The 17,154-nt window shown below is 34.4% G+C and overlaps 1 protein-coding gene across 1 annotated transcript in view; it reads left to right on the top strand.

Moving 5' to 3' along the window:
* The first annotated feature begins 4,716 nt into the window (after nucleotides 1-4,716).
* LOC112043645 (uncharacterized) overlaps nucleotides 4,717-17,154 on the top strand; it is a 31,941-nt gene continuing 19,503 nt past the window's right edge. Inside the window, exons 1-2 of the mRNA XM_024079157.2 lie at nucleotides 4,717-5,042; nucleotides 6,606-6,779. Coding sequence (XP_023934925.1) covers nucleotides 4,982-5,042; nucleotides 6,606-6,779 — 235 coding nt within the window. The 5' untranslated portion in view covers nucleotides 4,717-4,981. The remainder of the gene's footprint in view (nucleotides 5,043-6,605; nucleotides 6,780-17,154) is intronic.

Here is a 17,154-nt window from a genome sequence, read left to right as displayed (position 1 = left end):
AATGTCCCACAAAACTAAACGCAAAATTCCCTAAATTCTGTGAGAAAAATATTTACAATCCTCACAAATTCATAAAATATAAAGGAAAACAAATGCATTTGTGCAGTTCAGTGGAAATAATACAGTTTTAACTGGTAATTTTAGGGCTTCTGACATTATATCTTTAAAATGAAGAATTTCACTATGTGCAAAATCGCTTGAAACTTTGTTACAATAAAGCTCTTATTTACCTACATATAAATTACTTTTTGTTTTATTTAAAAATAACAAGTAGTTATGATTTTACATGTACTCAAAGTTCGCATAAATATTGACTCCCGCTAACAGTCGCGTGATTGTGCGTGACGTCATCGTGTCACACTCGCTCACTGCTCAGCCCTCAGCTGGCTTTTTATTACCGCTACCTTACCTACTCACGAACTCCTGGTTAGAATTGAAAAAAAGTTCATTTCGGGAGCTTCTGTTACATGTGCTGCAGTAAAGTTTGCGACATCATAAATCTATCTTTTAATCTTAACTCGCTATAATCTTTTTCATTTCTATATATCTTCTATATATTTTATTTCTATAATTTGTTTTTTCTAAACATTATATTAATCGTAATCCAAAAAGTACAATATTCGTCACTATTATTTCATTGAACAAAAATTGAGTCCAAATTTCCCATAATTCAGGAAAATATCCACACATTGGCAACGTTTCCATAGAGAGAAGAGGAGCAAACAAACAAGAGTTCTTTTCATGAAAAAAGTCCCGCGGCTAAAACCTTGAACTAAAATTGATAGCGCCTTAGGCCGTACAGACTACTTTAGTATTTTAGTCGAGTACGGACAATTTTTGGATTTACCGCCAAAAAATCAATCGTACTCGACTAAAATACTAAAGCAGTGCGTACTAGGCCTTACACGAATGACAAAAGAGCTGCCATTACCAAATGACAATGATCGTCATTGACAGGTCGTACAGACTACTTTAGTATTTTATTTATTTTAGTCGAGTGCGAACAATTTTTGGAAGTACCGCCCAAAATCGTTCGTATTCCACTAAAATACTTAAGTAGCCCGAACTAGGATAGGAGATAAGGATTTTCTCTTTAATCCTTCTTTTAGTCGGGTAAAAAAGCTTTTTTTTATTTGAAGTCTGTGAAACATAGTTTGAGTTTTTTTATTCAGCTTTACGGCTTTGGTTCTAGACTTTTTAGAGCCTCCGAGGATATGTTGATTAGATACTAATAATTTAAGATTTTAATATTTATTTTCAATCAAAGCTAAACACACAGAGTAACAATTAGTGAGTCTTTACAAGCAGCGTAATAAAGCCGCTGAAACCCTTAAAAAAACCAAAGGTCATGCCACTCCTTGACATCCGCATTTAAACAAACTTTTTTTCATAATTTGTATTTTAAAATTGAACACTCACAATAATTACGTAAATCAATATAATAATCAATAATTAGAGCAGTGATCTCCCAGTGGATATGACCTCTGTCTCCAATTCCGGAGGGTGTGGGTTCGAATCATGTCCGGAGCTTTCACCTCCAACTTTTCAGTAGTGTGCATTTTAAGAAATTAATTAACACGTGTCTCAAACGGTGAAGGAATACATCGTGAGGAAACCTGCATACCAGAGAATTTTCTTAATTCTCTGCGTGTGTGAAGTCTGCCAATGCGCATTGGGCCAGCGTGGTGGACTAAGGCCTGACTCCTCTCATTCTTAGAAAAGACTCAAGCTCAGCAGTGAGCCGAATATGGGTTGATAACGAATCAATAATTATCAATAAAAAAATACTCCATCTTCTTATAGCGAAAAGCTTCGACCAACACCTTAAGAAGCTTACGCTTAACTGTTGGATCAAGTGTCGGATACAAGTGTTTCTTGAGACGGCGCGTATTGTGAGGAGGTTCCTCACTCTGGAGTCCTGACCACCGATTGCTTGGGCACTCAAATGTCCCGCAGCGGGAGGGTTGATTTTTTTTTATAAATTTTTAATAGTGTTTTGTATTTTATATTTATATTGACATTGTTAAAATTTAAAAAAAAAAGAACTAATAAATAAATGAGAGAATTAAAAAAAATACTCCATCTTATTGTATTAGTTTTTATGAACAGTTTTTTAAATATTTAAAAACTTATGACGCCATTTCTCTTGAATATTATTGAAATTACAGATGCGACGCTTCGTCTCGTACCTACTGACTCGACAATGTATTCGTTTTTAAATTTTGTTTTTGGTGCGGCACGACACCGTCTCTATCTTTTTAGGGTTCCGTAGTCCATAGACCACAACGAACCCTTATAGTTTCGCCATGTCTGTCTGTCCGTCCGCCCGTCTGTCTGCGGCTTAGCGCAGAGACTATGTGTTATTATTACTCGAAAGTTGTAAATAAGCATGAGTATGTACAAACATTTAAAATATGAACAATAAAATATCTTGAAAATATTTTTTTTCAAGGCAGGATTAAAGTGGGGGTGATTTTTTTTACTCGTTTATTTCATAGTGTGGGCATAATTATGTTTTCTGTGGTGTGGGGTATCGTTGAATATGTAGGTCTTCAAGATATATTTTTCGATTTAGCGATGCGTTTGTAAAATATTAAGCTTCTAATATGAGCTAATTTTTGTTAGAGTCAAGTGTCATCCTCTACCACCCTCGTAATTGGAAATCTAAAATTGCATACGAATTGCGTTGTTAATTAAAAAATAAAGTTGTCAGTAAGATAACTCGGAGTCTTAAAATAGCTGAAATTTGGTAAGGGTATGTGTTTATTAATTACCTACGTCTGTATAATACGTCTTCGTAGTTGTAAAAACAAAAATTTTAAAAATGATTTTTGGGGTTCCTTCTCTGCAAAATGAGAATGAATTTTTACCGTCTATTCCATGGTATGGGGTATCGTTACCTATCGGTAATTTTTCACGCATTACCTAAGGGATTTAAGTGGTTAACTTAACCTACGGAACACTAGGTACACTGCGCGTGGCGCACTTGACCGGTTTTTAAGTAATTGTATAAAAACATTTTTTTATTATTAATTACAACTTAACTCTTGACTACAATCTCACCTGATGGTAAGTGATGATGCAATCTATGATAGAAGCGGAATAAGTTTTTAGGAGTAGGACGAAAATCCACATGCCTTTCGGTTTCTACACGATATCAGCATCGATGCATTTCGGGTGAGATGGTTGGATGTTTAGATTCGATAATCTAAAGCTAAAATTGCAGCAAACAAACTGCGAATCTTGAACAAACCAGGCTCAGGTCAGAACTTGTATGCAGTAATGCAGACTTCTGGGGCGGTTCTGCAAAATATCGGCTTGGTGCATTAGACTCGATAGATCGCGTCGCTACAAGAATCATTGGTATAATACAGTCTTTCCCGACTAGTTGAAGAGGAATGGGATTATTGGTCATATTTAAAAGATATGGCAAATATTCTTTCAAAAAAAATAACCGTTGACACTGACGAAACGATCGTCATCCACTTTTTCACGATAGCATATGAAGGCCATAATTCACCTTAAGTTTTTAGCATGGCTTCTAAATGTATTTTGTAGCTAAACCTTTCTTCTTCAAGTTCTTAATCACTGCAAGATACTCGATTTTTTTCATGTTAATAGTTACGACTACTTTGACGGGATCGCGTGGGAAATCGTAACGAATGCAAATAAAAGAATGAAATTGTATACTTTTTACTAGTGAATAATGTAGCTTTTTATTGAGGGTAATTTCAAAAATGTATGACATTCCGATATGCGTTAGGCTACGAACTTTTCAAACGCACCACGTATATTATAATCACTACGTTAGATGTGGTCGTGTGTATTTTTTCAAGCTTTTACCTGAAGAAGGCGAATAATTTTTTTCTAGCCTTTAAACATATGTACCTAGATATGAGTTGTGTGCATTTTAAGAAATTAAATATCACGTGTCTCAAACGGTGAAGGAAAACATCGTGAGGAAACCTGCATACCAGAGAATTTTCTTAATTCTCTGCGTGTGTGAAGTCTGCCAATCCGCACTGGGCCAGCGTGGTGGACAAAAGGCCTAATCCCTCTCATTCTGAGAGGAGACTCGAGCTCAGCAGTGAGCCGAATATGGGTTGATAACGACGACGACGACCTAGATATGCATGTACGAGTATATATGTATGTATATTGTATATTATATGTATGTATATCAATAATAGTTGACTATAACATTCCACATTGCTGTAATCTCGTGAGCAAGGTCCAAGTATTTTCCAAGTTATCATTATGAAACGTGGTTCAGGGGCTGCCAGGCCGTAGGTACGTTTTAGATGGTTGGCAGTGACTGGCGCGGGGTGTACCTTGCAGACAATCAGTAGTAAAGAGTAAAGATGAATCACAATATTGGGTATCTACCAGTGGCGAACGGTGGAATTTAGATGAAGGTAAGCCGTCCCAAAGAAAAGGAAATTCATACAGCGTGATGCAAACTTCGGTTTCTCATATATCTAGATACATTACAACAGTGAATATGCATGGATTTTTAAAGGTAACCCGGCGAGAATCGGCTTGCATGAATTCTTCGCCGCTGGTATCTACTTATCAGTAACAGTTGCGAAACCGGGGCGTGTCGCTAGTTTGAAAAAAAACAACGAAATGACAGGTAGCAAAGATTGATATTTAATTTGTTGCTACCAAGGTACCATAACAAAAGTGGTCAGTTTTGTAAAAGAGCTCATCCATATATTAGAGGTCAGGTTAATTGAGTTATTACGAGGCTATGGTCCGGTGTGCATTGAATCTTGAACATTGCGCGTTTGGCTGTCCCCGAACGAGCACGCTAGTGCCGCGCCGTTACGCAACCCTGGCCAAGCGCGAGTCGCACTGGCTCTTATAGATCAATAAATCCTTATTTCATTGTAGTTTTGTGCATAAACAACTCAACGGAGTGATATATCAGAATGTTTTGTGAGCGTTGATGTTTAATTAGAGAATTATACAAATTTTCACGATGACTGCAAACGTTTTACGAAATCTGCCAGTAGTGTTTGTTTCATTACTTACAGTCATAGGTAAGATTTTTAACCTTTAAATTTCAATATAAAGTATTTACTTATTTAAGTAAATTGATATAATATTTTACGTTGGTTTCATTAATTAGTGTTTGTTTATTGCTGTATCACTAGTAGGCCTACCTACCCATACTGTTTGATTTCTTTTGGCTTTTTCATATCAGGGACTAGCAGACGCCCCCCAGTTTCAGCTGCGTGCTTTCCTTTCCCTGAACAATTAAACGTAGCGTATGTTACTCGGTGAAGATGTGCCTTTATAACGGTCCAAGAATTTTTAACATCGGTCGAGTAGTTTTTGAATTAAATAGTAACATACGAACACGCAAAAAATTACGTTTCATTACTTTTACTGGAGGCCCCCGGTCTACTGTATACCTATTTGTAAGAAATACCACAGTAAATAATTACTTAGAAGATCCATTCAAATTAATGTTTCATTAATTTCTGTTAAATAGTAAGTAGTATCATAAAATGTGTCTCGGACAGAGAGGGCGTGTATTATTTAACGTGGGTGCTTGGTAAAAGCTAGAAGTATGATAATCTAACGCTTACAAGGCATTTGACTTATTAAAAATCTGCAGGGTTATCTCGGTTTACCTATAAAGTACTCAGTCAATCGTTTTCCATTTTATTTTCGCTTTTGTGAAATAGCATAATTATCGTTGGTTGACCACGTCTATTATAATATACATAAAGACAACAAATAAAATCTTTTCTAAACAAAATTTAAAAATAACGTTTACGTAGATACCTCCTGTAAAAAGAATTGTTCATCTTATTCGCTTTGGAACTACCACTAAAATAATACTTTTATAAATAAACATTAACCTTTTATCATAAATTGTAAGGTAGTTTTAGAATTAGTTAAAATTATAAATATGGCCATAGACTACGACAATGCAAAAGTAGGTTGTATATTGTCAGAACTTTAAAATCTAGTAAACACCCCACAAAATTTCCCACGCCCTCTTTGATTATACGGTTAATCGCGGTAGTCTTTGCATAAATTACTTATTACCCGCTTATGTCACACCGCTAGATTTAAGTGACAGGGCAGCTTCTGGGATTCTCTCGGAGAATAGAAAAACGGTGTTCACAAATTCATTGCTTGGTTAACCGAAAAAGTGTCTTATTTTGATATGCTATATCTTGAGTTTTTTGTTAGGTAAGTAGCAACTGTATAAACTGGTAGATAAATAAGTACCTATACCTAATAACGTTGGTAAGACTTTAATTGGAACTATTCATGACTTGACCAACAAAAATCTACATTTTCGACATCATCGTAAATTAGTGAAATTGGTGAATATTTATGCAAGTTGTTGCTAACAAGTAAATAGGCTATCAAAATTCAGCTTCAGCTTTCATAAAATAGGTTATCCCTGTATCACAGTCCATGCCTATTTGAAATAAACGAATTTTAAATTTAGATTTTTCTGATTATTATTTTAGGAGCTACTTATACATAACGATTGTGGCTATCGCAAGCTCGCAATTAATTAATTAAAAATTAAGATTTGAGAGTTACAATAAGGAATTTAGACTTTTTAAATTACATTCTAGGAGGCACTCAAGACATAACGCGAGTGAAGCGGCTGCGTGCAGACAGCGCGGCGGTGCCCGAACCGGCGCAAGCGTTGGACGCGCCAGAGCCAGAGCCCAACACCGCGCCAGCGCCCACCGCCTTCATACACCCGTCGGTTAAGGAGTACCTCGAGCTTGGGATGGCGATACCTGGTAAGAATTTGTTAGTAGTATTTACTGAACATAAAGCTTTTAAATGCTAGATTTAGACGAAACCAATGCTGGTTGCCAGTCTTCAGACAAGTCACCGCTAGTTTACTATTTAATTGTCCTTGTATAAACAGTTTTTTAAGACAATCAAGCTCTGTCTGCTAGCTTTGGCAGGAATAGAGAACCTGCATATTTTTTACCGCCGCCCGCAACTCCCGCACCAGTGTGAGGACGCGTGTAGATGTATCGCGCCAGTAGCTGGCGCACATCCGTAGATGCCAATAACTCTGGCGCCAGTCCTGAGATAAGCCAGCGCTGGTCTTATCTAAACAACAAGGGCCAGGCTAGCGCTGGCTTGTCTGAGCACTAGCACCAGCGTTATTCGATTCGTCTAAACTCTAAACCTTAGCTGGCGCTTCAATTTCAACTTGTCACTATGTTGTTCAAATGTAATGTGGTTTACTCACAAATTAAATATAGATTATGTCTGTTTGATTATGTCGTTAGTCCAGTGGTTAGCGTATGTGGCTTCGGATCATGAGGAGATTCTGGGTTGGGCTTAAAATATATTAAGCTGTTCTTTATTTCAAGAAATTCTCAGTAAACAATGTATGACAAAACAAAACACAAGTAATAATAATAATAATAATAATCGTTTATTTCTTAGTAATATTCAGTTTTAATAAATAGGGGCTGAAACCTCCTTGTAGGTATATAATAACCCGTGTTAGGAGGCCTCGCTCTTCTATAACAGAGGTATTAAAATTACTAAATTAACAAATAGTTTTTTCTTAATAATTATAGTTACTCACAGTTATCACAAATGTGTGTGCGTGAGTGTGATGTGTGTGTGCGCGTGTGAATATGTGAATGAATGTGTGTATGTATGTGTGTGTGTATGTGTGTGTGCGTAAGTGTGCGTGTCGATGTGTGCATGCAAGTGAGTGTAAAGCTGTATTAAATTTATGTCTACGTCAATTTGAGTTTATGTAATAATAGTGATTCTGTTTCTTCATAACTTTTTGTTTTTAGCCAGTTTGTAAGTGTAATTTTTATTTCGTGAAACTTAGTTGGGTAAATATTAAGCGTTTCGTTAATTTTATTATACAGGTTTGCTGATTTTACCCGATACTGATTCTGAGAAAACGAGGTTTTTACAGCTGATACATTAATAACATTAACATTCCTCCTTTTGTTTTTATTAACAGGCACATATTTTAGGGATTTATGTACTTTTAGAATTGTCTGTAAAATATATAGCTGTCTTACAGTCAGAATTCCACTTGAAGAGTAAAGTGCGCTCGTAGGGAACCTATATGGCTTAAAGTACATGACCTTTAGTAGCAATCTTTGTGCTCTTTCTATTTCAATAAACTTAGTCTTGACTGCCCCACCCCAAATTGGAAGGCAATAGCTTATCACAGATTGAGCCAAAGCAATATAAATTCTATTAAGCAGGACGTTAGAGGCTATGTGTCTTAACATCTTAAAAATCCAGATCAGTTTCCTTAATCTGCCACTAATAACATCTATTTGGTCATGCCAAGATAGCCTCTGGTCTATCGCAACACCTAGGTACTTGGTCGATTTAACCCTACTAATAATGGAACATTCATCGCTGCAGCTACTATTACAATTAGACGAATGTAATACTATGCTGTATTCGTTATTTGGTTGAGTCCGATTGTATATTGAGAAACACATGAAGTTTGTTTTGAGAGTATTTAGGGTTAGCAGGTTATTACTTAGCCACCAAGCAATATATGAAAGTCCTCGTTCCGTTAAAATCTTGACTTTTTCCCAGGTAGAATCATAAAAAACTATGGCCGTATCATCTGCATACGAAAAAATTTTAGCATTTGGAATTTTTAAATCACACAGTTCATTTATATAGATTAAAAACAGCGTTGGACCCAAGACACTGCCTTGTGGAACACCGTAAGATATATTAAGGTCTTGGCTAATATATTTACCAATTTTTACTCTCTGTGTGCGACCAGTAAGGTAGTCTTTGAAAAGAGCAAGCGAAACATCTCTAATTCCAAGATTTTCCAACTTCCTTACAAGAATGGGGACAGAAACTGTGTCAAAAGCTTTTCTTAGATCTAGAAATGTAGCTAAGCACTTTTTTTTGCTGTTGATTTGTTGATCCACAAAGGAGGTAAGAGCTGTGACAGCGTCATCTGTGGATCTACCGTGCCTAAACCCATACTGTGAATCTGATAGAAGGTGGAATTTTTCCAAGTAATTTAATAACCGCGAATTCATTATTTTTTCCATTATTTTCGAAATTGATGGCAAAACTGATATGGGACGATAGTTATTGATGTCATCTTTGTCTCCACTCTTGTATATTGGAATTATGTTAGACCTCTTGAGCGCCGCGGGAAACACGCCTTTGTTAAAACATAAGTTTATTAAATGACAAATAATTGGAACAACATGGTCTCTAGCCAATTTTAAAAAGCTGGATGGTATATTATCCCAACCCGGGGAACTGCTTGATTTAAGATTCATTAGTATGTCATTTACTTCTTCAATGTTAGTTTCTAACAAGACAAAAGAATTTAATTGGGTCTTATAATTTAAATTTCGAGTTTCAAATGGTTCCTGCCTATAGTTAATATCCTCAGCTAGCTTTTTCCCTATATTAGCAAAATAATGGTTTACATAATTGATTGATTCTAATGGAGAAGACTTTGTGTTTAGTAAGTTAGAATTGTCAGAATTTGAGTGATTCATATTAGTTACTGATTTTATATTTTGCCATAAAATTTTAGAATTTTTAAGTGACATCTCTAATTGTTTTTTGTCATAAGAACGTTTTAGTTTTATAATTAAATTTTTACAGAAATTTCTATATCGTATGTAACTTATTCTTAGAATTTCATTTTTAGGATCTAATTTTAACTTTCTTTGCATTTTATTTCTATTTCTTATGCACTTTAGAATTCCGATAGTGATCCATGGTTTGATTATGCGTTTGTTGCTAGGTATCTTCACTATGCGCGAGTTATCATTCAGCGCTTCGGACAAGTAGTTAAATAATTTATCAGTTACTAGTTGCGGGTCATAGCAGAAAAGCAGCTCTGACAGATTTTTCTGTGCCAGACTTAGTAGTGCTGAATCAAAATCCGTCACTATTTTAGTCACTTTCTTTGACTTAAAATAAGGCAACAGCGAAGTAAGGTTGAGCAAAATCATGGAGTGGTCTGTAATAGTAGTATTTAAGACTGCAATTTTAGCAGATAATTTATTTTTGTCAAGTTTAATCATAAAGTGGTCTAGGCAGTTATTTTCTCTAGTCGGTAAGATGTGACCAGGCATGATGCCGTGTAAGGATAGCATGTTAAGGTAATTAAGTTTGTTATTATGCTCGTACATTTGTTCATTATCTTTATTTAATATATTTATGTTAATATCACCAGTTAAGATGATTGTTTTGCTAGATTTTAAAGATTCCAAATGCAAATTAAGTGAATTAATAAAAGGTTCAGCATTACAGTTGGAAGGGGAACGATAAATACCTAGAATTACACTACTATTTGTGATAATTTGAACACACGATGCATGCTGCAATTTGATTTCTTTAACCGATTTGATTGCTAAATCATTTTTAATGTACACAACTACCCCGTCGTTCTGATTAATATGATGCGTTGTGTGGTGTGTTGTGTAATTCGTAATATTGGGGATAGGTTTGGTAAGGTTAATTCTACATTCGGTAAGAATAATTAAATCTGGGACAAATGTTAGTAACTTAAAATTTAAATTGAGATCCTCCATGTTACTGTAAATACTTCTAATATTTTGCGAAATAATGGTTAGGTCGTTCTGTTTAACAGGTAGAAGTTTGGCTACGTCATCGATATCACAACTAATGGCATGTCCGATTTCCATATCGTCTATTTCGTTCTGAGTGATAAGAGAATTATCCATATTTTGAAGTATTATTGACACTGAGGGGGTATTTTATATTATATGCATGAATTAGATAATTAGACCTAATATATTCCGTAATATGTAAAGCAAATTTGTAAAATAAAGTGTGATCTTTTAATGTAAGCTTAGTTTTATTAATTATATGTGTTAAAATAAAACAATTTATTTCGGCAACGAGTATGGGTGACATATGTATATGCAACATAGAAAGAATTCGAGGTGTGTATATAATTATTTTGTTATGATGTGTGCTTGTGTGTGTGTTTATATAACAAGTGAGTGAATTAAATCGCTAGATAAATAGATGACTGTATAAAACATTTGGTTATAAATGATTATACAAACTTAGGTACCCAGATCTCTAAAGCCTTCATACACAATGGTTTGCTTAACTTACATATTATAAATAGGTCCCGTTAGCGTGAGCTTTCAAGTAACAAAACGTCAATATGTCAGTTTATATATGGGTTACCATTTATAAACCAAATTGACATCGCCATGCAAATTTTAACGTTGCAATGCTGTCACGTTTGGCAAACCGGAAACTTACAATAGATTAGGCCATCGTTTCTGCCATGTGAGGCATAAAATCACATTTTGAGCGGTATCGTTAGCGGACTGTTAGTACTATGCGCAGTAACACATTTTCGAATGTTAGCGACGCGTTGTACGATAAGAGATGCCACCAAAGTTTTTATAATAGAGCTATTAGGTTTCTAGCACCACATATGTACAAGCTAGCACGTCAAAACTGAGACGAACAAAAGCGTTTATTTCATTAAGTCGCATTGTAACGAAAGAACAACGAAAGTTATTTAAACAAATAATGCCCAAATATTGTCTATAATGTCGAGTTGTGTGCTCAGGAAGTGTAAAAACTACATATACATAAATAAATAATATAAGTAAATGCTAAATTGAGATTTTGTGCGCTCAAAAGCACAATTTTGTACGCGCTTAGAGTAACTAAATTCGGATCAATTTTTACGGAGTTTTTGTAGGCACGTAAAATGTCTAATAGGTATATAATGTCGTTGGGTGCCACGAGTAACCATAGCAACTCGTTGACGCCATTACAACCTCAATTCAATTCAATTCAATTCATTTTATTTATTTGCAATTGTACAGTTACATTAGCTGGTATACAATAAATGTTGAAGTAGGTACATTATACAATTCGCCATGCATGCAAATTTCTTAAAACACTCTAAAAATCACTAGTCCAAATAAATACAATATTAAATTAGTTTTTTTCAATATCATATGCGCACTATATTTATTTATACACCTCGTAAGAAATTATTTGATATATTTAATGACAACCGCGGAGTACGCGTTTAAGTCTTTTGTTTACAACTATTTGCGCCTTTGGCTAATTAGTCGACGACCTGCGCAGACATCTGTCATTTTAGTTCAACTCTCCCTCCTAAACCTCCCAAAGTTTTCCTTTTGAAGATTGATAACAACATTTTTTCAACATTTGGTTCTATAAATATCTTAGGATGTCCATTTCGCAACGCATTTGAGACGATAATAAATGTAATGACTTGATTTGTTTTATATAGAATTCTATATATTATAATGGCTCGTATATTATCTTACATATTATTTATCACTTGGATAATAGGTGTTTAAGTATATAATTACTAATTATATAGTATAGTTTTTATAGATATTCCTTGAGTTTATTTTTAAGAACTACTTTTCTTTGTTATAAATAGGACCCTGAACTTGCTCTTGAATGAATCCAGTTCAAAATTACAATCAAGCATATACAAGGTCGTCTGGGATGTCTTTACTTTTGTATGTGTATACTTGTATAAGTATTTTGTAGGTAGACACGATTTATATTTATATATAGATAGGTATTATTATGTTTACTTTTAAGTTTTTAGGTAAATAAGAATAAACATAATTAAGTAAATTATCTAAATCGTTTTTTGTATTAAAATACCAGTTTGAGGTCAACTACAAAACATCCCACGATGAATCTCGTTTTGTTTTTAATGAGAAAAAAACATTTATTTCTACTTCTAATAGGATCGAGGATAATTAATAGATTTTATGTAGATATAAAATGTTAATTAAATAACCTTTGGTCTAAATTGTTTTATATTATATATTTTTTCTAAATAACATTCTGAATATTCTGACACGAAAATATTAAAAATGAAATAATAGGTACGTGGAGAGAATCCTTTGATTCTAAAGCTTTAAGTTTCTTTTTTTCGCATCGCGTTTTCAATGACTTACCTACTCGAATAACAAATTGTTCTCGTAACTGTGTTTTGTTACAGCATAAATGGTTTTATAGATAGCAATAAGTAGTTATAGTCGGGTTACTCATCTAAGCTGATTTAATAACTTGTGAGAAGATCAACTTGCATCCGTCTAGAAGCCGTTATTACGTCATCATCATCGTCATTGCGATCGTCCGTAAGACCCATACTAAAGCATTATACATTTATTAAACGTATGACAATCTTTCCTTATAAGCTTTTAAATTGACATTACTTTGTTTAATGTTCATCCTTGTTTGTCCAGTGGTAGCATTTGAGCATGAGGTCATGGGTTTAGATCCTGTATTTATTTTAACGTTCCAGTAAATTTTCCAGAGTTCCCACAATTGGGAAAACAGTGGTTTTACAACCCACCTGCTTCGGGTAAGCGCCTCGGTTAAGTCTTGGTGTTTGTTCCATAGATATTAGGAACTTTAAATATTTTAATTACGGATTTTCTATTTTACGTTCTCGGCGGTTGTTCGGTCCTACTTACAGATTCAAACAAACAATTATTTTGAGCCCGCTAACCAGTATTATGGTAGTGGTGAGACAGGTCTATGATTAAATCCCCCCTCTTTTATGGGAAGGTAGAGGCCTGTACTTATTGTGATCATGACTATAAGGGTCTATCCAAGGGAACCAAAGAATGGCTCATAAATCGGGAACCTTTTCGGCTATATCTGATAGGTCGGTATATCTACTGTGTCGGTACTATGCTACGATGTAGTCAATGGGTATTTTAAATGCTTAAATCCATTGCATATGGATTCACGTTTAAAAACTAATGTGTTATAAGCTATTAATCATACCTATATCCCATTTGTTTTTATTACGTTAATGTATATGTTTTTTAAAGTGCTTCATAATACCTATTTCGAAATGTTAATTTGCAATTAAGTATTCTTAGTTATTATAGGAAGGTAATAATTAATAACACACAAAGATAAGAAAAAAAACCGGACAAGTGTGAGTCGGTCTCGCCCACCGAATGTTTCTAAATCAAAAATCGCAAGGTATACCTACGTCATAGACCAATAAGCATTTTCATATGATATTCCATATAACACTGTTAAGTCAAACCAAAACTTGGAGCTCCATTTCTGGCATAAAGATTTTATTTTTGCAAGTTATTTACAAATGTGTTTAGAGATTTCCAGATGTTTGCAGTAGGTATAAGTCGATATCACTTGCCAAATTTCACAGTTCTAGGTTAATGGAAATTACCCTCCCTACCCCAATAATTTAGATTTCTTGGAGAGATTAAGTAAAAAGTAAAATATAAGTTTATTGTCTTCTAAATCATTTTTACTTTAACTTACAATTGTGTATTTTTCACAGTTTCAAGGGGCTGTAGACCTGAGTACATGGTTTCAATTTTAATTGGATAGGTACCTCCACGCGTTCGTGAAATAATGTGCAAGACAGACCGACGAACAGACTATTTATGACAACATAGTATTTTTATAAGGGGTTTTCCTATTAAAGTACTGAACCCTAAAAGGATCCATCTTGAATGATTCATAGAAATAAAAAACATATATTGGTTAATGTTGTAATAATCGATAGAAGTAATATCACAACAAGAAAAATTTAACAGTTCGTATCCGTTGCTAAATGACTACCTACCTACTCCTATTAGGTGCTATAATTTGATTACCTCTAATAGTAATAGGTATACGGAATCTTATCTAACATTATAAATACCAAAATTCATTTGTTTGTTACGCCTGCTTGCCCTTACCCTTAATATTCCAACCGATCGTCATGAAATTTTGCATAAATTGTGTGCAAATGTGCAATTTACACACGGTAAAAGTAACACTTCAGAAAGCTTTCTTCTGACAGGTATCTCTTTTCGTCGTGATGCATTTTTGTGTCATCAAGTTTTCAAGAGATAGGTAAAAAAATACATACATACATCAGTTTGCTATACGAACGTATACAAATTGAGGACTTTTCCGTTCGTTCTAAACTCTTCGTTCCTTTTTATCATGTTATGAAATTGAACTCTGTACTTAATATTATACAGCTGCTTTTTGTTTGTTTAATTGAACGCGCTAATCTCAGGAACTCCTTTGGTATGGTACGTTTGAATTGATTTTTTTTCATGTCGAAGTCCATTTATCGATGAAGGATCCTACCCTACGGCTTACATGAAACTTGGCAAAAACGGGAAAAAGCATTCCTTTTGTGAGTTTTTGCTGCGTTGCTAGTGCTGCGTGAACGGTAAAATTTACCAAAAATCATATACGTATGACGGAATTATTTCCCTTTCAAAGTTCTAAAGTCGCGAAAGATGTCACGGGCGTCCGCTAGTATTACGAAATTCGTGAAATAAGTAACTGATATATTAAAAAAAAAGAGTAACTTAAGAACGCAGCATTTATTTTGATAGATCTTTGAAATTAAAATGTTTACGATCTTCGTCCTGAAACAATATAATATAGTTATTAAGAAATTTACATTTAAAGTAGGTACTTGACGCAATATTTTAAGTGCATTTTCATTAAATAAACATTAAAATAAGTGCAATTATTATTTTTGAGTTAATCCAAATTGCTGGTAGTAAGTAGAGTGTAAAACAACTTGTTATATGAACACTGTTGTTTGCGAGACCACGATGATGACTTACTGATTGCTGATCTTGAAATAAGTAACACCTAGTTACTTAACAAGGTTCACACGCTGTGACTCATTGTTCTGAACTTTATCTGTTTACAAACATGAAATACACACTAAATACGTATCTAGTTTATTAACATATCAATGCTTGTACCTACAGGGAATCTATACTTCTATACTAATTACTAATAATATTAATAAAGAAGTAAAGTTTGTGAGTTTGTAGTAGGGTAATCTTTTACCAATAGAAAACCACGCTGTTTGTGAATGTAATAGGCTATATTTTATCCCCGTATCCCACGTACGATGTGGATCTGTGGACGCCTAGCATTTAATTGAAAAATAATTTTGTATTAAATGAGGCAAATATTTTAGCATTCCTTGTGAATTCACTGTCCGGGTGCCGGGTCAAAATGGAATTTAAATTAAGTTTTGGTTACTTTAGAATTGTTGAATTTCAAAAATAATTAGGTTAGCTTTTATATAACTCAAAATTTCATATTTACTATTATTATCTGTTTTAAAAGAACTAAGTGCTGTGTTTCCTATGGGCCTTTCTCCTGCCTTCCGAATGGTCACTTGGATATTAATTAAATTGACGGTGCCTTTAAACTACAGCCTACTTTTTACTAATTAAGATAATAAATCATATAGATACAGGTTTAGTTTTACGTAGTGCGTGTATTGTTCAGCCTTGCTGTGTCGAGGCTTGGAGGCTCGCGCTTAGATTTTAATTGTGCTAACAATCGCCCATTATGAACGTAATGATTGTGCCGTTTTGAGAACACCATTGTATCTAATTGTGCAATCTAATAAAATAATAAAATGCCTATTAAAAATAGATCAAGGGTCTAACCACCATTTTTTATCTAGTTCTAATTAATTGCATTGTTTTTATGTACTAATTATACCTAAACAGTATGTATATTAATGACTAGCGGACCCAGTGAAACTTCGCTTTGACTTATGTGCACTTACTTCTTCCCTACCCTACCTTACCTCTACCTCTACCCTTTTTCCATATTTTTTTACTTTTCCCTTACTTCCCAGGACTTCAATAAGTTATAGTACAATAATAAGTTTCAAAACCGTAATCAGATAAAGCGGCCCCACCGTTCTCAAAATTTTAGGGAGACCTACAAATAAAAATTGATTTTTATACATGTATGTCGGAGAGTTAGATAATTTTGCCATCCCTGACGTAAAGCGTAGAACCTAGTCGAGACATACCACGATATCCCGATATTCAGCCCGTGTGATTTATTCTTCCTTCGATAATCAGAAGTGGGATTTAATCATTTCCCCGTTATGTATATAGATGATGACCAGGGACCAACAAATATGTGCCGAAGCACGGGGTATAACTTCACGTTCCTGTGAACCTAACTCCGGGCTGAGAAATTTCCAAGATACTCTTATTACTCTTTCTAAGAAATCAGTATCGCATAGCCCGACCCAACGTTTGAACCAAGGTCCTCGCGATCTGAAACCACATAGGCTAATCAACAAGGCAAGCTCCATCGCATAATATT

The sequence above is a fragment of the Bicyclus anynana genome, chromosome 10 (genome assembly GCF_947172395.1).
Source record: "Bicyclus anynana chromosome 10, ilBicAnyn1.1, whole genome shotgun sequence".
NCBI lineage: Eukaryota > Metazoa > Arthropoda > Insecta > Lepidoptera > Nymphalidae > Bicyclus > Bicyclus anynana.
Note: the sequence above shows the minus strand (reverse complement) of the source record. Positions and strands in the feature narration are given on the sequence as shown.